This window comes from Python bivittatus, unplaced genomic scaffold (assembly GCF_059951505.1).
Source record: "Python bivittatus isolate LINGU-HERP-01145 unplaced genomic scaffold, Pbiv_v1 ctg000020_np1212, whole genome shotgun sequence".
NCBI classification, from domain to species: Eukaryota; Metazoa; Chordata; class Lepidosauria; order Squamata; family Pythonidae; genus Python; species Python bivittatus.
In genome coordinates this window covers 16,801,804-16,829,756 of record NW_028277030.1, presented here as the reverse complement: position 1 = coordinate 16,829,756, position 27,953 = coordinate 16,801,804, and the positions used below count along the sequence as shown (strand labels likewise).

Below are 27,953 nucleotides of genomic sequence, written 5' to 3'. Positions count from 1 at the left end.
TCCTATTTGTTGTTTTAGACACTGCAGAGACCATATTGGTTTATAGAATCAAGTGCTATGCTCACCTGTTTTCAGGTTCATGCAGTTATCTCTTAACTAAGGCTACCATTTTGAAAAACTGTAACCTGATATTTTATGGGCCAGCTCTTTTTGTTCAGGCTTCTCATATATAGTTTGTCTTCACTGACCAAATTCTGTCTCAGACTAGATCCATTTGTTCATCTGCATTCTGTGGTAGTACAGGCAGTCCCCAGGTTAAGAACATCTGAGTTACAAGAAGTCATACAGGCTTCCTGTTACTAAAAATGGTGGATGGCGTTCTCCTTCCTTGAGTGGATGAACCACTGAAGGCACACAGTGTTTTCATGAACCACTGAAGCCGGACATTTTTAATATACAGCCTGTTTTTAGCGGTTCATTGACTCCAAGAAGGAGAACACCATCTGCCATTTTTAGTGACAGGCAGCCAGTTTGTAAGTATGAGTTCCAACTTACATACAAATTCAAGTTAAATACAGGCTTAGGAATGGAATTCATTCTTAATCTGGGGACTGCCTGTAATACTACTGTCTAACCCTAAAAAAAGATCTACTGGATATTTGTGGATACACATATACTAATAAGTTAATTTTGCATTGCAAGCCCTTCTAGCAGGGATTTCTTGAACTTTGTTCTAAATTCTTAATCAAATAAGATTTTTTAAATAGTTATCTTTGTCATTTCTGTAGGAAAAACCAAGATGTACCAAAACCTCTTATAACATAAATTAAGAGTCTACCTCATATATTATTCTAGTTATAGATAAAGGAAATTGTTTTTTTAAATAAATAATGGGTTCATTTTTGATAATAGCTTTTTTTCCAGCCTGGTAACTAATGTGCATAAAAAGAAAGGTCAAGAATCAGAGAACTGTACAGTACTGCTCCATATGTTACTGTTAGCCATTATGTTCTTTATTACAACTTAGTGCAGAGGGTGGAAAAAGTGCAGTCATCAGTAGGTTTTGGAGGGTAATCCTGAAGCTCCCAAGAGTCAGCAGGCCAAAAAAATGGCCTTTGGGGAGCTTAAACTCCCCCCCCCAAAAATCAGGCCTATTTTGGGGCTTGGCCCTGCTCAGTTTTGGGGAGCATCTCTCAGCATGCTGGACAAAGACCAATGTGACTTTCATTTTATACACTGTTATTTTAATGTGATATGCCAATCAGGCTACTATACTCATTCAACAAATCACATTTTAAAAAGTGGCTGAAAATTGTGAATGAATGCTGATAGAAAAAAATAATGAAAATCTTGCCTTTGAGCATGTTTAAAGTAGCTCTGGATTCAGCCTAGACATATATGTCAGATAACATGCAGGGATCCAAAAGATCAAGTTTTGTTTGGACATCTTCAGTTCTTTATATTGAATCATAGCATTCTGCGGAGTGCTTTATGTATGTTACATGGCATTTATCTACAGTCTTAAATTCAATGATTTCACAGTTTGAAAAGTGTTGTGGATTTTAAATGTTTGTTACACAAAGATTGACAACTTTTCTCCCTCCCTCCCTCCCTCCCTCCCTCCCTCTTTCTTTCTTTCTTTCTTTCTTTCTTTCTTTCTTTCTTTCTTTCTTTCTTTCTTTCTTTCTTTCTTTCTTTCTTTCTTTCTTTCTTTCTTTCTTTCTTTCTTTCTATAGAACAAGGTTTAGATCACATAGCAGAAAATATCCTCTCCTACCTTGATGCCAGATCACTCTGTGCAGCTGAGTTGGTTTGTAAGGAATGGCAGCGGGTTATTTCAGAAGGAATGCTTTGGAAGAAGCTTATTGAGAGAATGGTACGAACAGATCCACTCTGGAAGGGGCTCTCAGAAAGGAGGTGCTGGTATGTATCTGTGCAAAAGGAATACACATTCTTCCTCCTTTGAAATGGAAATACAGTGGGGCAAAAAAGTATTTAGTCAGCCACCAATTGTGCAAGTTCTCCCACTTAAAAAGATGAGAGAGGCCTGTAATTTTCATCATAGGTATACCTCAACTATGAGAGACAAAATGAGAAAAAAAATCCAGAAAATCACATTGTCTGATTTTTAAAGAATTTATTTGCAAATCATGGTGGAAAATAAGTATTTGGTCACCTACAAACAAGCAAGATGTCTGGCTCTCACAGACCTGTAACTACTTCTTTAAGAGGCTCCTCTGTCCTCCACTTGTTACCTGTAGTAATGGCACCTGTTTGACCTTGTTATCAGTATAAAAGACACCTGTCCACAACCTCAAACAGTCACACTCCAAACTCCACTATGGCCAAGACCAAAGAGCTGTTGAAGGACACCAGAAACAAAATTGTAGACCTGCACCAGGCTGGGACGACTGAATCTCCAATAGGCAAGCAGCTTGGTGTGAAGAAATCAACTGTGGGAGCAATAATTAGAAAATGGAAGACATACAAGACCACTGATAATCTCCCTCGATCTGGGGCTCCACACAAGATCTCACCCTGTGGGGTCAAAATGATCACAAGAACAGTGAGCAAAAATCCCAGAACCACACGGGGGGACCTAGTGAATGACCTGCAGAGAGCTGGGACCAAAGTAACAAAGGCTACCATCAGTAACACACTACGCCGCCAGGGACTCAAATCCTGCAGTGCCAGACGTGTCCCCCTGCTTAAGCCAGTACATGTCCGGGCCCGTCTGAAGTTTGCTAGAGAGCATTTGGATGATCCAGAAGAGGACTGGGAGAATGTCATATGGTCACATGAAACCAAAGTAGAACGTTTTGGTCTAAACTCAACTCGTCGTGTTTGGAGGAGAGAGAATGCTGAGTTGCATCCAAAGAACACCATACCTACTGTGAAGCATGGGGGTGGAAACATCATGCTTTGGGGCTGTTTTTCTGCAAAGGGACCAGGACGACTGATCCGTATAAAGGAAAGAATGAATGGGGCCATGTATCGTGAGATTTTGAGTGAACACCTCCTTCCATCAGCAAGGGCATTGAAGATGAAACGTGGCTGGGTCTTTCAGCATGACAATGATCCCAAACACACTGCCCGGGCAACAAAGGAGTGGCTTCGTAAGAAGCATTTCAAGGTCCTGGAGTGGCCTAGCCAGTCTCCAGATCTCAACCCCGTGGAAAACCTTTGGAGGGAGTTGAAAGTCCGTGTTGCCCAGCGACAGCCCCAAAACATCACTGCTCTAGAGGAGATCTGCATGGAGGAATGGGCCAAAATACTAGCAACAGTGTGTGAAAACCTTGTGAAGACTTACAGAAAACGTTTGACTTCTGTCATTGCCAAAAAAGGATATATAACAAAGTATTGAGATGAACTTTTGATATTGACCAAATACTTATTTTCCACCATGATTTGCAAATAAATTCTTTAAAAATCAGACAATGTGATTTTCTGGATTTTTTCCCCCATTTTGTCTCTCATAGTTGAGGTATACCTATGATGAAAATTACAGGCCTCTCTCATCTTTTTAAGTGGGAGAACTTGCAAAATTGGTGGCTGACTAAATACTTTTTTGTCCCACTGTATTTCCCGAATGTGCTGAGCACATCTGGTCTGATTGGGCAGTAATGGCGGTCAATGTAGAAGAAAATGCAATGGCAACTCTTAGTGAAGAATTATGTACTCCAGTTCTCTTCTCAGTCTTTTTGCTTTTTGACTTGGCTTTGTTCCTCCTATTTGCTTTGAGGGTGTATTTCATTGAGGTGGGCTAATAGAGTCAATGCAGGGCTTTGTACTTTGTAGGCAATGAAGCTATTAGCATTTAGTTACAGAAAGAACATTGATAGCCTTCCACACTGTTCTGTGTGATAAAGACATGGGAGGTAATATTTAAGCCTCAGAGAGATGAGAACACATCTCTAGTTGCATCCAGCTATACAAGCCAATTTCTCTCCAGACCAACAGTGGTTTCACAGGTTTGGGAGTAGAATTAAAAGTGGAACTTTTAGCTTTTAATCCCAAATCCTAGGTGTAGGTTTAACTAAAAGAAAATTATGGATAATTGAGCACATTCCCATTTTGGCTCTTTGTTGCTTTTTAGAAATGGAGTTTATATAAAATGAATAAAAACATAGAACAGGATAAGAATATTACTGTTGGTGATAGGTTCATCAGCGGGCAGTCAGAGTATGTCTAAATTTACAAGAAGTGTAAAAGAATTTGGTTACGTTCAAGGAAACTAAATCATGCTGATCTGATAACAATAACTACATTAAAAAAGATCATATTTCTCAGGTGTTTTACCAGGCAAGGAGTTACAAAGCAGCTCCTAGCATTCTTACTGAGGATGCAGCTCGATAGTCTTAGCTAATATGGAACTTTTTCTATCAGCCCTCCAAAACTGGGGAGAATGTTGAAGTGTGCTAAAGTTAGTGCTCTTTGAAATTTGGAAATGATTATATGATGTCAATATCTGGCTGGTTTGAAAAGCGAGGCTTAACTACTCATAAGAAATGTTCTTGGGTAAAGCAGACTGATCATGTAGGGCTTCTAGATCTTTAATATGTTGTTCAAATGCACGAGATGCATACTCATAACCCATCCTTAAGAGCATCTTCTTGCTTTTTATCCCTAGTGCCATTTCAAGGATTTTTATTTCTGTATGAAACATTTAAACCTCTCTTTCTTCTTACTGTTTTCTAGGGATCAGTACCTGTTTAAAAACAGGCCCACAGATGGCCCTCCTAATTCATTTTATAGGTCACTGTATCCAAAGATAATACAAGATATAGAGGTATGTATTTGAAAATATTACTTTGTTTTGTAAAAATGTGTTTGATATTGTAAAAAGCAAGAGGGAAAAATACAGAAATCTACTGTTTCTGGAAGGCTGTTATTACAATTACTTTAAAGGAAATTACTTTAAAGGAATTTTGAAAATTAAAATTTAGACTCCCTGAGGAAGAAGAGAAGTATACAAATAATGAGACATAAATCATTGGCAGCAGCCATAGAATCAGTTTAGATTTCTGGTAGTATAATTTAAGTTAATAAAATACAGAGTTGAGAAATAGGAAAATATAATAACAGTAAGGCTCTTTCAAGTCAAATTAGACTCCTGATGATTTCATGGACACATCCTTGTAGTTGTTTTGGCAACAATATGGAAATAGTTTGTTAGTATCTTCTTCGGGGATATTTTTTCAGCTTCCATTTTAGCCTACAGCCCTATGCTACCTTTTCTGTGCCCAGAAGATGTATCCAGATTAGTGCATTACTACAAGCTGATTCTTTTGTTCATTTATAACTAAACAGCATACATAGGCATTTAGTTTAGCCATGAATCCCACCCTGTATGATCGGAATAAAGCCAAACTTCTCTCTCTCTCTCTCTCTCTCTCTCTCTCTCTCTCTCTCTCTCTGTGTGTGTGTGTGTGTGTGTGTAATTTTATTAAAAGTTTTCAAAAAGAAAATAATACAAACTAATATAAAGTAAAAGGGAAAAAAAGAAACAAATCAGAAAGAAAGCTAAAAGTGCAAGAAAGGGAAAAAAAGTAAAAAGAAAAATAGAAAAGAAAGAAAAATATATACTAAGAAGTGGCTTCCAATATTCTTTACAGCAGTTATAAGTACAGTTATAAATTTTCCTCTTACTCTGAGGTTACAACATGATTCCCTTCTTTCTATAATCTATCCTGTCTAATCATCAAAACCATAAATCGTAAGTTCATTTTTTTCTTGTTTTATGCAAAAAGTCAATAAGGGGTTTCCAGTCAGCAATAAATGTAGATATTGTCTTTTCTCTGATCAAAGAAGTCAATTTGACCATCTCTACAAGTTCCATCATCTTCACCAACCACTCCTCCATTGTGGGTAATGCCAAATCTTTCTATCTTTGTGCATAAAATAATCTTGCTGCAGTTACCATATACAAAAACAAAGTTCTGTGACATTGTTCCAGCTGTTTGTCCATCAATCCCAAAAGAAAAGCCTCTGGCCTCAATTGTATATTAATCTTTAAAATCCTCTGAATCAGTATATGTATTTGAATCCAAAATTTTATAGTTTTTTTACACATCCACCAAACATGATAAAATGTCCCTTCTTGTTCACATTTCCAACATAAATTTTGAAGTGCCTTTATACCTGCTAGATAATTTCTCTGGTGACATATACCAATGGTACATCATTTTATAAAAATTCTCTTTAAGATTATAACATAGTATAAATTTCAATCCTTTCAACCACATGTTTCCATTGTTCCATTTGTATACTGTAATGAATTTTAGCCCACTTTATCATAAATTCTTTCACTTGTCCTTCTTCTATTTCAAATTTCAATAAAAGTTTATACATTTTAGTAATTGCATGTTCATCATTTGTACATAATTCTATTTCAAACTCAGTCTTACAAAACCATAAGCTCTTTGTTTACTTTAAATCTTTCTAATAACTAAATAAAAAAATCATTGGCCATTATATCTCTCTGCCACCAGTTCTTCTCTTGATTTTATTTTTTTATTACCTTTGACAAAATTCTAGTATTTCACAATAGGTTAGCCTTTTATGTTTGCCTATTATTTCTCGCCTATACAATTTTTCTTGTGTTGAGAGCCACAATGTTGTTTTTGGGCCCAACCTGGGTTTCTATCTGTTTCATATTCTCAATATGGCATGTCTAACTTAATGTTTTTTAAAATCCACATTAACCTTGACTTTATCATTCCACAAATATCCACGCCACCCAAATCTCAGGTCATGTCCTTCTAACTCCTAGAGCCTTCTGTTTCTTAGCAGCACCCACTCTTTCATCCAAATTAAACAGCAAGCTGCAAAATACAATTCCAAATCAGGTAAACCCAATCCTCCACTTTCCTTTGCATCTTGTAGCACCTTATATTTAACTCATGTTTTTTTTTCCCTGCCACACAAATTTAGATATATTCTTCTACCACTGTTTAAATGGTACATCAGTTGTCAAAACAGGTATTGTCTGAAACAAAAACATCATTCTAGGCAAGAAATTCATTTTTATCACATAAATTCTCCCCAGCAATGACAATTGTAGTTTCTCCCATCTTAACATGTCTTTTTTAATTTCATTCCATGTCTTAGAATAGTTATTTTGAAATAACAAACATATTTGTCATAATGATACCCAAATATTTTGCTTTCTTCTCAATCTTAAAACCCATTTTATTCATCAATTCTGTTTAATCTTTTATTTTCATGTTTTTTGTAAACATCTTTGTCTTCTGTTTGTTGATCTTAAAACCTACTAATCCACCAAATTCTTTTAGTTTTCCCATTAATATTTCAGTTCCCTATAAGGGATCTTCCAAAACCAATACCAAGTCATCTGCAAAAGCCCTTAACTTGTAAGTTTCTTTTTTAATCTTTACTCCCACAATCCTCTCATCTTGTCTTATATCTCTATTCAGTATTTCAAGAACCAGAATAAACAAGAGAGATGACAGTGGGCATCCTTGTCTTTTTCCTTTTTGTATCTCACAAGGCTTTGTTAGATCTCCATTAACAATTATTTGTGCTTTTTGTGAAGTATAAATCAGTCTTGCTGATTTTATAAAGTTATCTCCAAAGTTCATATCTTCCAAAACTTTGAACGAGAAAGCCCAATTCAAATTGTCAAAGGCCTTCTCTGCATCTAAGAAGATCAATGCAGCTTGTTCATTATGTTGCTCCAATTATTCCAAAAAGTCCAACATATTTTTAACATTGTCCTTTAACTGTCTCTTAGGTAAGAACCCACATTGACCCTCATGAATAAATTCTTGCAAAATTGTTTCCAGTCTATTAGCTAGAATCATTGTAAACAACTTGTAGTCATTATTCAATAATGATATCGGCGTATAGTTTCTTGTTAAAGCCAAATCTTGTCCCTCTTTAGGTATTAGTGCTATATTGGCCTCCTTCCAACTCTCTGACATCTTTCCTCCCTGTAAGATAGAATTCGTCATGTTTTGTAAAGGTTGTAAAAGCTTATCTTCAAAACATTTATAATAAGAACCTGATAATCCATCTGGTCCAGGTACCTTTCCTGGTTTAATCTTTTTTATAGCTTCAGAAACGTCCTTTATGGTTATAGGTCTATTCATAATCTGTTTCTGTTCCTCTCTAATCCTCAGTAACTTTTGTTTCAATAGAAGAGAAGAGAATAATAGTTCAATAGAAGAAACTTCTGTTTCTTTAGATATTCATCTAAATATTCTTTAGATATTCTTTAGATATTTTGTTTCTTTAGATATTCATCTATTTTCTCCAGAGAAATGGAGCTTATATATAAAAGAATCCAGCTTCTTTTATACAAGCTGGAATAATATTGATGAAATGCTTTTTGAATAACCTCACTGTCTATTAATACAGTGTCTCCCTCTTGTAATTTCAATATCATTTTCTTTTCTTTTGTTCGTAATTTATATGCCAGCCACTTCCCTGGTTTGTTTGCAAACTCAACTTTTTTTTTCTTTACATAGTTCATTTTTATTTTCATTTCTCTTACTGTTAGCATAGCTGTCATTGTAAAAGCTTAATTTGTTGAGAAATACTTACCTACTCTAGAAATTTCTTTAATTTTTTTCTCTTTATTTCATCCAAAATAGCTTGTTTTTTCTCTTGACTCTTCTTTTTGAGTTCACTATTATGTTATATAAAATAATCTATAATAAAAGCTTTATTTGCATCCCAAACTATTCTTAAATCAGTACCTTTATCTAAATTATTTTCGAAAAATATTTTTCTTTTTGCAGTCCTCCACTATTGCATCTTCCTGTAGCAACATTTCATTTAGTCTCCATTTAAAAGATCTAGGTTTCCTTTTGTAAACCAAACTCACTGGATTATGATCCAAAAAAGTCTTTGGTGGTATCTCTATTTTAGAAAACTTAGTAGCTAAATTCTCTGAAATCCAAATCATGTCTATTCTTGAAAAGGATCTATGTCTTTCAGAAAAGTAGAAAAGAAAAACTGCATTCCAATCCCCCATCAAACATCAGTCTTCATAAGAGAGACCTATTAGTTTCTCCATAAGTCCTTTATAGAATAATACTTTATCCTCATTTGGGGTATAAATTCCCAGTATCGTAGTCTTAGTCCCATGCAAATTAACTTCCATGCCAACAAATCTACCATGCTCATCAGCCAGTTCAAGTTCTGGTTTTAGTTGGGGATTTCTATACAAAACATTTCTTCCTTTTTTTAAATTTCTGCTGAAATTAAAAAAAGAATACTCTTTTCTCTTATGCAAAATTCTAACAGGAATTTCTTTAAAAACAATTACATCTGTATTGTCAGTCTTCAGTCTTGTATTAAAATGCTGCTGCAAAACTTGATCTCATGTCTTCTTCCTGAAAAAGTGTACCAAGACATCCCTTGGAACATTTCTTATTCTCACAAATCTTGTATTTATTCTATATACTTTATCGATTTCTGCCTCTGTATCCTCATCCCAGCCCCAAAAAATTACTAAAGCATTAATAACCTTTTCTCTAATACCTTCACCAGAATCCTCTGGGATTGCTCAAATAAAATACTTCTCTCTTAATTCTAATGCAGCCAAATTATCTAATTTTCTTTCCAACTCTCCATTTATAACTTCTGTCTTACTCTCCAGAATTTCCACTTTGTCATTAATTTGTTTTACCTCTCCAGGCACTTGTTTTACAGATCTTTCCATCTTCTTAACTTCTTTCATCTCCTCTTTCATCTTTACAAGTCTTTGATCCGTTCTTTTTTCAAAAGCTGTTAACTTAATATGAAGGTGATTCAGCTAACTTATTGCCTAAGTCCTCAAACATTTTCTAAAATAAATCTGGTGTAATTCCTCTCTCTGCAGGTTGCTCTGGTGATCCTTTCTTCCCCTCTGCTGTTTTTGCCACTTTTCTGGTGGTTGCCATTTTAATATTGTAATCCAAATGTAAAAGTGTCTCTTTCTGTTTTGTCTTCCTGTGTCCTTAATACTTTCATCTCAAATGACTCTCTATAGTTACAGTCAGCATCACAGTCTGGCTCATACTACCTTTATCTTATGTTTTGTAATTCATCAATTATCTGCACTCTTTAATATTAAACAGAAAACATTCCCATGAAGGTCTGGTTCATTTGTCTATTTTAATTCCAATTTGTTCAAAAGCACTTTCACCAAAAAATAATCTTTCAAAATAACTACCCCCTTTATCCGTTTTAAACTTACTTACATCTGCTCCTTGTTAAGCTTTTTGCCAAAAGTTTTTAAATCTTTGAAACCCTTTTTCTTTTCTTTTCTTTTTCTTTTTAACCCAGAAAGAATGTTGACTCACCAAGTGGAATTCTCTTATCCTGCCACTCAGAAAATCTCTCTTTAGCTGTAAATTAATCACATCTGAAAGTGTTAAAAAAATTAGGCTTGTGCAAACCTTGTGTCCATATAGCCTGCATTACGGCTGTGGGCTTGGTTAAAATCCCTCAACTCCCAACTGCTCAATTCACAAGCCAACCACAAAACCTCAGTTCCTGCAGTCTGCTCACAAGGAGCAGCTGTCCAGAGTTAAAGTGGATGATCTCATGATCCCTCCTTTATCCGAAAAGATTGCACCAACCAGAATTCACCATCTGGCCACGCCACTGATCTCTGCTGCAATGCTGTCCCTGCTCCTTCAGGGACGTCTAATCTGCTATAAGTCCTCACCAGAAGCCCCGAATAAAGCCAGACTTTTTTGTTTAAGCTTAGAACATCAGATTTTTGCCATTAGGTTTTGCTTAGAATAAATAACTTTCTTGTTGCTTATATGATGAACAAGATACATGGCCTCAAAATTTAAAATAATTATTGTTGTATTGCTATCCTTTGGGGGTTTGTGGGTGAAAATACAGTAATATATAGTTTCTCAAAATGGGATGAGAAAGGGACACTATCATTTTTTAAGTCTTACCTTTCTCTCAAGATATATTTGAACTGCAGAGGAAAATTTAAGGGCCATATTTCAATTAACATAAGTTTTGACTGTTTAACCAGTGAACATTTGCATTGCTACAGATGTTGGAAATACCCAAGGCTAGTTAAAGACAAGAGTGTTTGACTAGCTGAGTAGCACAGAGAGGAGCATTTGATTATATATTTAGCTCCAGGACTTCTGTAAAGAAAATGTTTTCCCTCCATATTGAGAGGGGGAAACTTTGTCCTCACAAAATAGCCATGACCTCTTGAGAAAGATGAAAGCATTCTTATGCATGTAAAAGGGATAATCTTCATTGGTGCCACTTATAAAAAAAGAGAAATTATGCATAGTAAACAATAAATGTTGTCCCATGTAATCCGAGAATATAAATTTCTTTATCTGCCATTCCTTTTGCTTGTTTAAAGGTCATTTGAATTGACAAGCTTCACAGAGCAGAGTCTGTTTACTCCCCACTTAACTTAAGGACATTATCTTGAGGCTCACATTTTTAAAGACAATAGGATGAAATAACATTCTGGGGGACAGGGAGTGGAATGCCAATTTATTTGTCAAACTTCCAGTGTGGCAAGCAGTTGAGGGTAACTGTTTCATGAAGCTTTGTTCCATTTTTGGTAGTCTAGCATAGATCCATTGTGCTACCCTATTAGATTTAAATATTTTGGAAATTCCCTTAAAAAGAAGACTAATTTTGGGTTCTTCCCAGGAAATTTTAGTTAGGTACGCTAAACTTGTTTTTGTGGAAATTTCACTTGGTTCAGTTAATCATGTGTTTGGACACCATCCCAAAATAGTGTAGTAAAATTTGACTCATATTAGCAGATTGTGTTAGTAGGCAGATTGCCAGATGTACTATTGATTTCCTCTCCCTCTTCTATCCCCTCAAAATTTCCAAATCCTGGCCTTTTCCATATTATATGTGATGCAAGATCAACTGCTTAGTTATTCCTTTCAAAATTAGTGTAGATATCATGAATTGTTTATTTTAACATCTTGTAACATACAAATACTTCCTGCATCTCTTTGCCTACCCAATCCCATTGAAGACATGACTATCAAATAGACTCCCCCCAGTTAGTCCTTAATAGGGAAAAGGGGGTTAAAAGATTTGTCCTGAAACAAATGAAGATGGATTCTTTCCAGATACCATTGGATGGAGTGACCAGGTAAATTAGATAATGAACATTAAAGATAATAAACATTAGGACAAATCCATCCCATTTTTCAGGAGGTTGTTTTTGCTTTGGGGGTGGGGTTGCTAGAATGGAAAAGATATCAGGAGTAGTACTACCTTGGAATAGTTACCAAAAAATGGCATTGCAGGCTTGTAAACATTTAGTTGAAGGGGCTACCACTCCTTCCTTTATTTCACTCAGTTTTCTCCACCTTGAAGACATGCCTCTTTCACCTGCTCTGGACTCTTTTTTAGGTGCTTATCTAGAATAACAAGCAGATATGACAATAATCCTAACTAAGTACAGACTTAGTACATCATAAATATTGTTACTTTCACTATACCCAGTGTCTAGAAAATAGAATGAAAGCTTCACCATAGCCCTGTCTTGTTTAAGAATGTGGGGTTGTACGACATAAATAATTCTCTCTTTTGGTCTGATGTAGGCAGTTAAGTATAGGTAGAGCCTGCTTTGTTTTTTTGGTATGGCCATGCATCTTCTCATAAAAATTCTGGGCAGCTAACAACAGATAAAAACACACCATAGAACTAAAGAAATCAGAAAACAAGTAACAAATTAGGATCTCACAGACCTGAATGCATTCTCCAGGACCCTTTCTAAAATCCCCTGCAGTAAAGCAGAACAGTTATCCAGCAATCTCCAAACTTATAGCAAAAACAGGTCAAGCCTCCTGGAATAGTTGTTCAAAATAGTTACAAATACCAGACAATAATATATCCAGCCTGCTCAATCCTACATGTACATGGAGCCTTGGAAGGGCCCCCCCAAGAATCCTGGTAAAAATCAGGATATGACCCACTACACTGTCATCTTCTTTGGTGATTTTGGCAGCCAGATTGCCCTTTTTGTCTGGTTCACTTATTAGGAGTACTCCCAATTTCAAGCTCACCCAACTTCTTCATCAGGGACAGATCTTCCATCCAGATCTTAATTCCATCTGCTTTAGAACTTGGAGACTTCAGTTCCCTGACCTCTTCAGGCTAAGCCAGAGCAGGTCTTGTTAGAATATTTCCTTTCTTTCAAAATCAAAGCTTGATTGAATCAAAACATCGTACATCCTACCTTTTTTCCTAACCTGTCAGCACTATTGAAACATCATTTTATTCTTTGAATATCTGTTGTACTCTCAGTTTATACATGAACTGACAGCACCATTTCTCCATGATCACTGATTACTGCTGGCCTTTCAGGATTCATCAAAAAGATGTGGCCTTTCCTCCCAGCATTTCTCCAAATGGATAGCTGCAGTCCTCAAACTTTGCTGAGATGGCCAAACTGCCATGCCCTTTTCTGATTCATGCTCACTCTACAAGAACAGCATCAGAAGCCTTCCTCTGGGGTACTTCCTACCAGAGTTCTGCTTGGTGGCCTTATGGGCTAAGCCATCTACTTTCATCCTGCACTTCATCTCCATTCCCAGAGAGATGCAGCCTTTGGAAGGGTCAACTTCTGTTTGGTCAGCTTAGCTCACTCATTTGTGTAAATCAGAATACAACAAAGAACTGGTTACTTATGTGTAACTTCACTTCTTTGGTTGTCTGTGAATTCATACAGTCTGCAGTCCTATCCTCCTTGTCTCGGGTGACCTCATGACCTCACTGTTCCTTTGGATCCATTGTGCCAGTCAGGAATTACATTGTGTGGTATGCATGGGTATGAAACTCCTGCAAAATAATTGTGGAAGGTTCCAGACAGGGCTTTGCACTGGTGCATGACCAGCCTATATGAATTCACAGACAACCACTTGAAGAAGTACAGTTACAGATGAGTAACCAACATGGCCAATGGGAAGGAAACTTTGCTCAGGATTTGGTTTGCATGCTCCAATTAGCAAAGTGTCAGCACAGATGTAGCGTAGTAATCTAGCTATCTTTTGAATTGGAAAAACAGTGGTGGCTATATAAGAGGTAAGAAGTGCCCAAAATAGCTGGTGCTGTACTTGCCAAACCCGGGATTCCATATTTGGGCGGTGTTACTTGGTCTCTGTTGTATTTGCATGTATTAGATGTAGGGTATAGATGAATCCGGATAGCAAACAGATATGTGACTGCATCCATGTGTCTATCCACTGGGCTATATTTAGTACTATCAGATCTTTTTCTCTTTGTATTTTCATATCTTTATTCCTGCCAATTTCTTTGCAGCTGTAGCATTTCTGTGGGTTGTGGCTACTTTCCCAGTATATTGGCAACTGTCACAGAGAAAAGGATTTTAGAAATTCTCAAAAACATGAAACCTTTTCCCACAGTAGCAGTACCACATTGCAGTGGATCTGAAATCACATCCACCCAGAGAATGAAATGGTGCACCTGCCTGGACCTTATTCCTAGCTCTCTGGCTTAGGGAGGAATAACACATTCCTGTTGCTTTGATTTCCAGTCCACACTTACTTCTGGTAACTCTATAAAAGAGCTTTTTAAATATATACAGTGGGGCAAAAAAGTATTTAGTCAGCCACCAATTGTGCAAGTTCTCCCACTTAAAAAGATGAGAGAGGCCTGTAATTTTCATCATAGGTATACCTCAACTATGAGAGACAAAATGAGAAAAAAAATCCAGAAAATCACATTGTCTGATTTTTAAAGAATTTATTTGCAAATCATGGTGGAAAATAAGTATTTGGTCACCTACAAACAAGCAAGATGTCTGGCTCTCACAGACCTGTAACTACTTCTTTAAGAGGCTCCTCTGTCCTCCACTTGTTACCTGTAGTAATGGCACCTGTTTGACCTTGTTATCAGTATAAAAGACACCTGTCCACAACCTCAAACAGTCACACTCCAAACTCCACTATGGCCAAGACCAAAGAGCTGTTGAAGGACACCAGAAACAAAATTGTAGACCTGCACCAGGCTGGGACGACTGAATCTCCAATAGGCAAGCAGCTTGGTGTGAAGAAATCAACTGTGGGAGCAATAATTAGAAAATGGAAGACATACAAGACCACTGATAATCTCCCTCGATCTGGGGCTCCACGCAAGATCTCACCCTGTGGGGTCAAAATGATCACAAGAACAGTGAGCAAAAATCCCAGAACCACACGGGGGGACCTAGTGAATGACCTGCAGAGAGCTGGGACCAAAGTAACAAAGGCTACCATCAGTAACACACTACGCCGCCAGGGACTCAAATCCTGCAGTGCCAGACGTGTCCCCCTGCTTAAGCCAGTACATGTCCGGGCCCGTCTGAAGTTTGCTAGAGAGCATTTGGATGATCCAGAAGAGGACTGGGAGAATGTCATATGGTCACATGAAACCAAAGTAGAACGTTTTGGTCTAAACTCAACTCGTCGTGTTTGGAGGAGAGAGAATGCTGAGTTGCATCCAAAGAACACCATACCTACTGTGAAGCATGGGGGTGGAAACATCATGCTTTGGGGCTGTTTTTCTGCAAAGGGACCAGGACGACTGATCCGTGTAAAGGAAAGAATGAATGGGGCCATGTATCGTGAGATTTTGAGTGAACACCTCCTTCCATCAGCAAGGGCATTGAAGATGAAACGTGGCTGGGTCTTTCAGCATGACAATGATCCCAAACACACCGCCCGGGCAACGAAGGAGTGGCTTCATAAGAAGCATTTCAAGGTCCTGGAGTGGCCTAGCCAGTCTCCGGATCTCAACCCCATGGAAAACCTTTGGAGGGAGTTGAAAGTCCGTGTTGCCCAGCGACAGCCCCAAAACATCACTGCTCTAGAGGAGATCTGCATGGAGGAATGGGCCAAAATACCAGCAACAGTGTGTGAAAACCTTGTGAAGACTTACAGAAAACGTTTGACCTCTGTCATTGCCAAAAAAGGATATATAACAAAGTATTGAGATGAACTTTTGATATTGACCAAATACTTATTTTCCACCAGGATTTACAAATAAATTCTTTAAGAATCAGACAATGTGATTTTCTGGATTTTTTCCCCCATTTTGTCTCTCATAGTTGAGGTATACCTATGATGAAAATTACAGGCCTCTCTCATCTTTTTAAGTGGGAGAACTTGCACAATTGGTGGCTGACTAAATACTTTTTTGCCCCACTGTATCAAATTATATATATATCAAAGTGTTTAAAGAGAACTTGCTTTCCATGTCTTGCAATTTTATTTATTTATTTATAAATAAATAAATTGCAAGACATGGAAAGCAAGTTCTCTCTAAACACTTTGATAGAATTACGTTCACTAGGATTAATGCTGCACCTCAAGAATTAGTGACCTTCCAAAATATTTGGATCAGTTCAGCTATTGCCCACATGACAGATGTGAGGAACTGTAAACATAGGAATTTTAATTAATTAAAAATTAAATAATTGGGTTCTGACAACTTAATGCTGGAAGGCCCATCTAATGTATGTTACACTAATATAAAGGAAAGAGATTTTAAATTTTGGGATGAGGGGAATCAATTTAAATCAGGTTTCCCAAATTCAGGGTTTTTTAACTTAAGAGTATAATGTATATAATATTTCACACTGGTGAAAGTTCTCTTTAACTCTGTGCTCACATCCTGAACATTAAGAAAGAAAACACCAAGCTAGTATGGCAGACAGTCTGGCATGATGGAAACTGAAATTGAAAAACACCTAGCAAGCTACACATTCCCCAGCTCTGCTTTATAGGTTTATATATGCTTAATCTGCAGCTACAAACAATAATTATAAATGAGATAGATAGTAAATGACCATAGCACTCGAAGTGACAAGTAATGTTAATTTGCCACAGTAGTAAGTAAGGTGTGCACAAAATGGGAAAACCCAAGACAAAGTGTTGTATTCTGTTGAACCATTTCAGATCAGCCATGATCAGGCAGAAACAAAACCCAGATTGCTTGGTTGTGTTTCAGGTGAAATAAAATCTGTGCAGGGAAATAGAGCAAGGCTAGAATGCACCACTTCCTTTCTCTCTGGAGCAGTTTCCAGCTCAGCATCACCCACCAGCCCCTTGCCCCCAATCTTCCCATCGCCTGCCTTTCCTCCCTTCAGTTGCTGCTCATGTCCCAGCACAACATAGTTGCTGATCACCTGCCCCCGCCCTCAGTATCTTGTTTCCCTTGCCACCCTCAGCCACCCCCAGTCTTGGCTTTTTCCCTGTACCCATCCCCAAAATATTCCTGCCTGGATCAAAACAGCTGCATTATGTTCCGTGCATGGAGTAAAACCATTTTTGGCATGAGTCATCCAAAATCATCTATTCTGTGCACAGAACATTTTGTGCACCTTTAGGAATAATTGTGTCTTCCAGTATATCATACAGTTCAAGAATGAGTGCTGAAGGAACAACATAGCCAAGGTTTGCCAAAATGCAATTCTTTGTGAAAATAATTGTGAGGAAAATAAAAAATGATGATGATGACTGAGCATGCTTAGTGACTGTAGAATTTTCAATGTGTGGGAAAATAAATTTGGAGGAAGAGTGGAATTTCTTGGTTTTGTTTGTTTGTTTGAAGGAAGCTTGAAAATGCCACTGTAAAATAACTTCAAATCATTTTTAATTTAATTAATTAGCATCTAATTTAACTTATATTTTATTTTATCCATCCTGATTAATTAAATAAGACCAAGGCTCAGAAGAGAACATTTCTTTAAATTTGTGGGAGATTCTGAAGCACAGTCATAACTGGAACATACAGTAGATACATATAGCCATATTCTATCCTGAAATTTTTAATGCTAAAGGTTTAGGAATTATTGACATTTTTATCATGTTCTTTGACATTTTAGTTAATTTTATAAGAAGTGTTTATTCACAGACTTAGCTATACTCATCATAACTTCTCACTGGATTTAGAACACTAACTATATTTGCAAGAGTGTCATAAATCAGGGGGAAAAAACCAAGACAACCCCTGCTTGCAAACATAACAGTCAAAAAGATACGATAAAAATTCTTCAGGAGATAACATAGTAGTTTTTAGAAGGACTGTTTTAAATTGAATTTGTTTATTGTAAGTCACAAGCAACATTGGGGTATATACATGTATGAGAAGTCCCATATATAATTTTCTGTTGCTGTTTTGTTCTCTTTTTCTTTTTTCCCTCTATTCTGCTTAAGTAACAGCAAAATCATTGTAAAACCTCTAAATGAAGTAAATGTTAAAGCAAATGTTTAAAAAAATCATTAAAGCACAGAAACCATATATCAGCATGTGAACCCTGCTGATAACCATCTATGTCCTCCTGAATAGTTCGGTTTTCAAGGCCTGACTATATAGTTTGGGAGCAAAGGCACTGTCCAGCTGTTTTGTGGGGTTCCTAAGGGTGGGTGCTGTCACTGTGAAGCATGCCTCTCTCACAAAGCAGCAACCTGCAGCATGTCCACTTGGGACAAGTGCACTAGATGAGTAGGACCCTTTTGAAGGTTCCAGACAGTGAAAGGCTTTGTAGGATGATACCAGTACTTTGAATTGTAATGGGAGGTGTATTGGCAACCAGCCCACAAATGTGAAGGTTATCTGTGGGTAGTGGGTTCCACTCACTACAGGTGGGCTCTTGCCTTTTGCACCAAAAGCATCTTCAGAGGGAGCCACTTCAGAGGAATCTAACAAGAAGGAGGCAAGAGTGAGTTACAGTAGCTGTGGCCTCTTTCTCCAGCAACAGGCACAACTGGGGCACAAGCTGGCTGGCCAAGGCGTCCCTAAAACACCTTTGTAGTGAATTGTACCTGGCAGGATTGTGTCTCACCCAAACATTTTCTGCTCTCTCGCAGACAATAGAGTCTAACTGGCGATGCGGAAGGCACAACTTACAAAGAATTCAGTGCCGCTCTGAAAATAGTAAAGGTGTTTACTGTTTACAGTATGATGATGAGAAGATTATAAGCGGCCTAAGGGATAACTCCATTAAGGTAAAGGGATTTCTTGACGTTAGCAGGGACAAGAGAGGTAGATCATTTTTCATCATTTTATCTAGTTTGCTATCCTGTTGCAGAATCTACATGTATACGTGCACAATTACATGCAGCAGACAACTAAAAAATTAGTCTTAGAAGCCTACACGTTTAATTGAAATAGTACGGGTTCCCCCCCCCTTAAAATGGGAGGGTCTTAAATTTGCAGAGGCATGGTAATGGAGGGAGATGTGTTATTTCTATCTAAACTTCCTTTTGTAAGGCTGTTACCTTAAATTCAGGGTAATTATTCACTTAAATGCCAGACTGTGACACACAGGCATCTAATTATATGTTCTTCCCATTTTTTAATCTTTGCTCAGGTATTCTGTTTTTTATGTTCTCCCCAAAATTGCACAAGTACAGAAAAAAACAGAAAAGTCTGCGTCCTGCCCTAGAAGAATATCTGCAGTCTCTCTCACACTAACTCAGCATTTAAATCATTCCTCTTTTTGTTGTATGGTAGATATGGGATAAAACCGGATTGGAATGTTTGAAAGTATTAACAGGACATACTGGCTCCGTTCTTTGTCTACAGTATGATGAAAGAGTAATTGTAACTGGATCGTCTGACTCCACTGTCAGGTGAGCATTTTATAGTCAAAAATATGGCAGAAAGAGGTGTGAGGTAAAGAAAATGCAAGATTGCCTATCCATATTTCAGAAATACTTCAGTATTTTATTTCAATTAATTTGGCTTCTTTCATTACTGTTGTAGGCACAAATGGATCTGTCCTACCCTACACAAAAACTGACTTGTGCCAGAGACAATCTCTTCTCCCAGCTCTGTTTCCCCACAACGTGGTAGCCATACCTAGAATTTAGTAAAATAGTGGGGGAAGACTACTGCCCCCCTCCCCCCAAAAAAGGCTAAGCACACCTGGTTTCTTTTCCTTGCATTTTATTCTTGGCTACTAGGCAGTTGGAGAGCATCATTGGTTTCCAAATGGGTAGTTCTGCTCTCCAGTAGATTCATAAAAGTAAAATTATGCAAAGAATGGTTTTTCTATGAAATTAAAAAGGTTTCATCGAAAGCCTGGGCATGAAGTGGAAGTAATGTTGATCTACAAGAACTTTGTTTCCAATGCCAGTAACATCTGATTTCATAGATACATTTTGTGTAATTATGTACATTGTTCAGTGTTTAATCAGTTGTGTAGTCATAGCACTCTAAAAATTGGTATAGCCTAAAAGAGAAAAAACTCTCAGCTAACTTTCAGCTTCATAACACTTGACCCAATTTTTCTTTCCCCAGAGTTTGGGATGTGAACACAGGCGAAGTCTTGAACACTTTAATTCATCATAATGAAGCAGTGCTTCACTTGCGGTTTAGTAATGGTTTAATGGTGACCTGTTCAAAGGACCGCTCTATTGCTGTTTGGGACATGGCCTCAGCAACTGACATCACTTTGCGCCGAGTATTAGTTGGCCATCGGGCTGCTGTTAATGTTGTTGACTTTGATGACAAATACATCGTATCTGCTTCTGGAGATAGGACCATTAAAGTAAGTTGGCAATAAATTTCTAAAGTAGTGAAGGATCTGTTTAGCACATGTCTAACATCTGAAATCTCTCTGAATTAATTTCTATTGCTATTTATTCAATTATTTCTGCTTTTAAATCATTATTATCCAGATTCTTAAACTCATTTATACAGCTTGTGGCTTCTATCATACTGTTCTCATAGTGTCCCTAAAAGATACTTTGAAAGTCTGATTGGTACATAATATTTGCACTGCTTAAATAAGACACATTTGTATTAGATAATTTGTGATTATAATTGTAAAAAAAATAATGTACTCTTTACAGAGTCACATTGGTTAAAAGCCACTTGCAAATGAATCTTTATAAACAATGGGTGGTGCAGTGGTGTTCAGCAAGATGAATCACTTCTATTCTCCAAATGGTAGTCACTGAAAAGCTTGAAGGTGATGGTGGCAGCGGGGTAAACTTCAGAAAGACACTGAATGCTTCACAGTGTTAAGCAAACATACTTCTGCTTGCACAGACTCCCACAGTTATCTCCATCACCAAATCTGCTTTGAAAGTCTTCCAAACCACAAAATAGGTTGGGGGGTGTGGTGCTGGGGAGAATGAGTGTCATGGGGTTGGTGGTGCAGAACATTAAGGTTGTGTTTCACTAGTAAGACAGCATCCATGGGTGCAGTAAAAACATTAAGTCCAACCCAGAGTTGTCATATGAATGGATTTTAATGCTTGTTGATATTTGGGAGGGTATCTTCAGGGAATTGGGGTCAAATGCTGTGAGGAAGAATAGGAAAAAACTGCTATTCAGGAATACTCCTCCTCACATAATGAAGGATATTGTCCAATGCTGTTGTGCAGTTGACACTGTTTTCTGTTAACATAACAAAAAATGCACTTGAGCTACACTAAGTAAAGTTTCTCAGCATTGAGAAGTAGATTCCTGGAATGATTAGGATTCATATTAAGCTCTCAAATACTTTTGGGCCATGGCTTTTCAACCTTAAATGTCAAAATATCCAAATTGCCTCACCCTTACTTTCCACATAGGTCTGGAGTACAAGCACATGTGAATTTGTTCGCACCCTTAATGGGCACAAAAGGGGTATTGCCTGCCTCCAGTATAGGGATCGACTTGTTGTGAGTGGATCATCGGACAATACCATTAGGTAGGTAGTAAAATTGCTTTTATTTGAACAACATAATTGGGACATGTTCTGATGCATAAGAGCAGCCTTAATTTTGTATATACTAAATATCTGAGAGATGGGAAAAGAGGGAGAGCCGTGTGGAAAGTAGGAAAAAAATAAAAAGAGAAAATAGCAACTACATATTTTTAGAGAAGTGTAGATGGTGCCCAGTTCACTCTGTCGATAGGACTTTCTGTCAACAAAACAGAGAAATTCCCCCTGCCCCTTGACTCTCCAACATCTCCCTCACAGATATCTACTTCAGAGAGCTGGAGAAAATCCAGGATCAGATTCGGGGGTCTGCACAGTGGGGGTGGGAGAAAATTGGAGGAGATTTTAAAGAGCAGATTTATCTTTGTGTGATACTGGATTTCAGACATTTGATAGAGTTATGCAAATACTACATTCAGATTTATACACACACACACAATAAATGTAACTTCATAAAAAAAAATTCTGTGTTTTTCCAAAATTTCCAATTCTTCTAATAGAAAAAAATGAAAAAGAAAAATCTTGAGAGGAATGGAAAAAGCCATCCCCCAATTTTTCTGTTTTTTTTTTAACCCTCATTCTTTCATATTTCTAAGCACAGTTCTTCCAGTTGTTCTTCACTCACTGCCAAAGATCATTCCTGCATCATTCCCTAGATGTCTTCCCTTATGCAATCCCAAGTCCTTGACCATCTTATCCAGGAATCTTACTGGTTTGTCTACAGAGAAGGGAAGCTTGGTTGAAAGAATCTGCAGAAATAATGCACTCGAAACAAGCCAATATGTTGCTACCCAAGCAACTTAGTTCATTAAACGTTAAAAACATAGGAGTAAAAATGTAGCTTTTCAGAATAAAAATGTTGATGCCTACCAAATACATCTTATTGCTTCAGATGTTAGACTGTGTTTGAATGGGTGAAGGAGAAAGATGGGATTATTTTGAATTTGAATTGAATTGAATTTTCCCACTCCAGTTTCCTTTGCAGACTTTGTGAATTACGTTGGCTGTTTGCTGGCAGCTTGTTCATCTTGACCAAGTGGCAGTTAGCCTTGACTGGGATTGCTGTAGCAAGTGAGCTCTCCTCTAGAAGAGAAAAGTAGACACTGCATATGTGTCCACTCTCTCGCTCGCTCTCTCTCTTTTCAAACAAACTATATTCTGTTTCTTTCAGGCTTTGGGACATTGAATGTGGGGCATGTTTAAGAGTGCTAGAAGGACATGAAGAGCTGGTTAGATGCATACGATTTGATAACAAAAGGATTGTAAGCGGAGCCTATGATGGGTATGTGTTTCAAAGCTTTTTCCAAGGTTGTGCTTTGTTTTGTGTTGTCAACTGTATGGATGTATAAGATAGGCTTCTTACAAATTTTCTTTAATTTGTAGCAAAATCAAAGTTTGGGACCTGCAAGCTGCTCTTGATCCTCGAGCTCCAGCAAGTACACTATGCTTACGCACATTAGTGGTACGTAGATCTTGATAGACACTTAATTTATAGTTACATAACAACTGTAGGTACATATGTACTGTTTTTTCTTGTTGTTATAGAAGTATTGGGTATAAGTAGAAATTCTGAGCCTTTTCTTTTGAATCTGATGTGGCAAGAGCCTGAGAGTTGTAGACTTGGGTGAGGTTGGGGGGTTAGGAAATCCCAGCATCCCTGTACCTGTGAGCTTAATGTCCTAAAATGTTTTTGTTAGAAACATTACTCCAGGCATTCTGTCTTCCAAATAGTACTGTTTGGTTAAGGAAATCTACTTTATGTCATCTGCACTTTACGTACACTTTTTCTGCGAAGTAAACTATTACATGGCAGCAAATATGGTTGCCCCTAAAATAAACTTTGAGCTACTCTTAAAAGTCATGTTTACCTCGAGTATCTGCTATGCTAACTATAAACTACTGCATGTTCCAGGAACACTCTGGACGTGTGTTTAGACTTCAGTTTGATGAATTTCAGATTATTAGTAGTTCCCATGATGACACCATTTTGATTTGGGATTTTTTAAATGTGCCTCCCAATGCACAAAATGAGACTCGCTCTCCATCCAGAACATACACTTACATCTCCAGATAACACTCTGCAATTTACGGTTCTCCAAGGTAAGCATTTATCTTGCTCCTTTTTTTTTCTTTTGGTTGCAATTTCCATTTTTGGTGGTGGCCCTTGCACTCCCAAAGAATGGTCTTTGATACTTGTGAATTCACTCTTCAAGAAAAATGGGTGTGAACTGCTCTATTATTGTAAAAGCATTAATTGGCAAATTTTTATATATACGCATATATTTTGAATTAGGAAGTTCCATGTTTGTGCTATAGTGTCTGTCTCAGTTTAGCAGCATCGAAATATTTCTGAAGGAAGACCTTCAAGGATGCCATTGTACATGCACAAAATGAAGCAACTTGGTGCTCCCCAGATATTTCGGGGTACTATTCCTAGCACTCCCATTCAGCGTAAACAGTAATCAAGGATTATGGAAGTGGTAGTCCAGTACATCATGTTACCTATTCTCACCCCAATTAATTTTGAGGGAGTATAGTGTTTTTGTAGGACTAACATATCTGGAGTGCAAAAATCCAAATGACTACTAGATGGCAGCAAAGGGTTGAAGTTTTCTACCATCTAGTGATGTTTGCAGCCCAGATAGAGCAGACCTAAGACAATCTAATGCTTGAATTCTTTCATCACAGTTAAATTGTTCATAAAATCTCTGTTTATTATTATGATGGAAATGACAAGAGTATTTGTTGGCTAGAGGCAGCCGTCCAAATTCTTTTAATTGAAGGAATGTTCAGAAATGAGAATTAGTCTTGGATTTCTTATTGCTCTTCCTCTCTTCCAGCTAGTCCACCCCTTGCTATTGCCTGTCAGAGGGATGCACTGATATCATCCTGTTACTTTTACTGCCAGGCATCGTTAACTTGTAAAATAATACATAATATTAAATAACAATAAACAATACTAATGATAAAGGGACAGTTTCATACACTGTGCTAGTTCCTTGTGTTTCTGTATGGGCAAAGAAAAAATTCAAGGTGGAATCCCCTTAGCAGGCTAGTGAAGAAAATACTTGCTTTCTACCAAAATGCTCTGGCATGATGTGGGCAGGGCTGAGGGATGGACTTTCCTTCTCCATGGCCAGAGTAGAAACTGAGCACCTTGGTGGACAAAATACCTCTTTATTTGTATGAAACTCTTGGTCACCAATTATTTATTAAGTGTAACACAACTCTGTTGTAGTCAAAAGTTCATCAATATTGATCTTACTTTGCCAACTCTAAACAGTAACTTGCTAGGCACTTGATTTTGTTTGATCAAAGTGTATTTGTGCCAGACCTGGGTATCCTACAGCAGCTAACAATTTCAATCAAAATGTAAGGCAGTCACAGTCTTATTTGTTATAAGTGGACCGAATAGCAGAGTAAGCCAGATTGAATTTAAAAACATTGTCTTTAAAAGGCGATGAATATCTCCAATGGGGGCATCAGAGAGATCTCCAGTGCAGGTGGTCCTGCTGGCTCAATTCAGTTACAGAAGCTGATGAACTCTGTCCTCTACTGTTAATAGATATGTAGCTCATACCCTTCTGTCTCCCAATAAGACATTACTGTTTAACTTAATTTTAAACGTGTCATTTTCATTTTTTGTAGGATTCCACAGTCTTTGAACTACTGGACATTTGGCTACCACACACCTGAAGACAATAGCCACAGCTAAAGTTGGAAGTGGTTCTAGGTGCTGTGTAGATGTAAAGCGGCACAATTCTTTATCTCAACATAACTTTTTCCAGTTCTCCTCCACTCAGTGGTCTCTTAAGGAATTGACTAGGAATTCACTGAGTTCAGCCTCTCCCTCACCACAATGCAAAATCCAAAGCTTCATGAGTAAATTACCCATATACACTGAACTTATGGCTTGTTTTTCCAGGAGTAAATCAGATGTCAAGGATGGACTTGACCTAATTTATATTTGCTTTGCACTTTTGTCTGACTCTGAAGAAGAAAAACATTCTCAGTGAAATGTGGGTGCCAAACGCATAACCCAGAATGTACAGAGCTTTGCTTTCAGTCACCTCATCCTCCTGCAGCTTTTACATTTCACGACTAATGCGGATCCTGCTGCGTTTGCTCAGAGTCTCAGTTGGACTGGTAGAAATATTTCGGAAATGGTTCAGTAACCTTTTGGACAATAATTTACTTATTTCTGCACCTGTAATTTGCTTTAATTTAAAGATTGTAAATTGGGCTAGATTATCTAAAGTAGATGTACAGCATTGTCTTTTCTTTTAATTGTACTCTGTAGTACAACTGTCTTTCTCTTCCTCCTAATGTTTGGTATAGTCAGATCCTTCCTGTGTGCTTGCCTCATTCTTTCCAATACTGTACCTGTATAAGCATGTAGATATAATGTACATAAAACATTGTAACTTCCAAGGGCTGGGAGTTGGGGCCTTCTGATGCTGTATACAGATGCCAAGGGAGATGCTTTTAAGTATCCAGGCATTCTTACTACTGGCGCCATATGGAGTTGAGATGTACTACTTTAGAAACATTTCTCTGTGAAAGGGAGGGCGTTGGCATTCATTAGGACTTTCTTCTTCCTTTCTTTTTAATTGGGATGACATATCTTAATGTTAACTTCTAAACTTTTTTTAAATAAAAAGTTAAAATTTCTCTCACTGTTCCACATTGCAATATTTGCAAATCATCTTGAAACCACTAGCTAAAGTTGCAGATACATTAACATTATTAAAAATCTGTTTGAATTGTCCGTGATGACCATGTCGGTACGCTGATTTGGAAGATGAATTGTTACTCCATTGAGACCTTAGAGGAGATGATTGGTGTACCTTACCATTTATTTTGAGTAACCTAGCAGTAAATGGCACAGTGGATTTTTTTCCTTCTAAGTATGACTGGCCATGGCTATTAGTTCAGTGTCTCCCTAAACAAAAACAAATTCCCTCAGAATGACTGTCTCTACATTCTTAAATTATTGCTCAGCAGCATTGTTCAATAGCTTCTCCTAATGTTCATTTTAGAAGTTATTAATGAATAAAAACACTGGTTGGTCCAGGAACAATCGTTGGCATGGATGTTGGTGATATCCTACGGTATTGTATCTGCTTTCCTTTTGCTGCCACTGCTGCACCCTCTCCCCCTTATTCCCTCTCCCCTTTTTGGTTGAGGGGTCAAGGAATGTTGATAACCAATATAAATGACCAATGAATGAATTTTGCTTATTTAGTGGAACAGCTTATGGTTGGCTATTTCACTTGCACATCAGCCAGCTTGTCTGTCAAAAAATGAAAGCACATGCCGGATGTGAGAAAGGTGCAACTTGAGCTGCTTCTAATTTCCACCCTTCACCTCCCAGTCAACTCTGTTGAGCTCCTAAGTTCTTCTTCTGAACACGGGAAAAAAGACATTACGTGGATCTGATCCAACCCCACAAAATCCTTAAAAGGACACTTTCCCATACTCAGATTTTGAGATGGGTGATAGTTACAGAAATGGTTTTGCTCCCCCATTCCCATCTCATCTAATAGCTGCAACATGAAAGACTTGATACTGCAGCCCTGAAGATAAAAGGTATTTACGGACAACCATCCATTTTTAATGCATGTGTAAGATGAAATTCATGTTTTTCCATGGGAAATGATGGTATTTGAAGATGCAGCCTAAACTACTTTTGATTGTGCTTGGTGTAACGTAGCCGTGGAATTTGTAACTGACACCTGAGGAGCTTGACTCCTGGGATGAATGATAGTACCGGCTGTACTCTGGACTTTGTTTTGCTAATCATTACTGAGCAGCTGTATGTTACTGCTAGATTAATGTTTCAAAGCACTGGGATAGTCTTATTCTAACTTGTAATTATGTTTGCCGGTTACCTGTTTGGAAAGTTTGTGTATGAACAGCTTATTGGACAACTGTTGAAATGTACAGATATTGTTCATGATATAAGGCTTTGTACTGTGGAATGTGCTTAATAAAAAAAAACCTCTAAATTTACAACTTTCTATATACGTAACTAATGCTGTTCAACATATTTGTAAATGACTTGGATAAGAAGGTACAAAATACAGTTATGGAATTTGCAGATGACAAATTTGGGGAATAGCAAATACCTGGGAGGACAGTTCAGGAGGATCTTGACAAGCTGGACAACGGACAGAAGCCAGAAAGATGAATTTTGACAGGGACAGATGCAAAGTCCTATATTTGGGTTTTTAAAAAACCCCAAAGGCATGCGTATAGAATGGGGGAGAACCATTATGGGCATGTATATATACATGCAAAAAGATTCTGGATGTCTTGGTAAACCCCAGGT

The 27,953-nt window shown here is 37.6% G+C and overlaps 1 protein-coding gene across 8 annotated transcripts in view; it reads left to right on the top strand.

Annotated features, from left to right (window-relative positions):
- Positions 1-27,645, top strand: part of FBXW11 (F-box and WD repeat domain containing 11) — a 101,140-nt gene extending 73,495 nt beyond the window's left edge. For 7 of the 8 annotated variants that reach the window (XM_088135048.1, XM_088135013.1, XM_088135060.1 and 4 more), the window contains 10 exons: positions 1,677-1,863; positions 4,639-4,729; positions 18,777-18,914; positions 19,423-19,541; positions 20,212-20,461; positions 21,492-21,610; positions 22,794-22,904; positions 23,006-23,084; positions 23,535-23,722; positions 25,271-27,645. In XM_088135048.1, the coding sequence (XP_087991174.1) occupies positions 1,677-1,863; positions 4,639-4,729; positions 18,777-18,914; positions 19,423-19,541; positions 20,212-20,461; positions 21,492-21,610; positions 22,794-22,904; positions 23,006-23,084; positions 23,535-23,696 (1,256 nt within the window). In that variant the 3' untranslated portion in view covers positions 23,697-23,722; positions 25,271-27,645. The remainder of the gene's footprint in view (positions 1-1,676; positions 1,864-4,638; positions 4,730-18,776; positions 18,915-19,422; positions 19,542-20,211; positions 20,462-21,491; positions 21,611-22,793; positions 22,905-23,005; positions 23,085-23,534; positions 23,723-25,270) is intronic. The other variant, XM_088135053.1, reaches the window with a different exon arrangement.
- Positions 27,646-27,953: the final 308 nt, after the last annotated feature.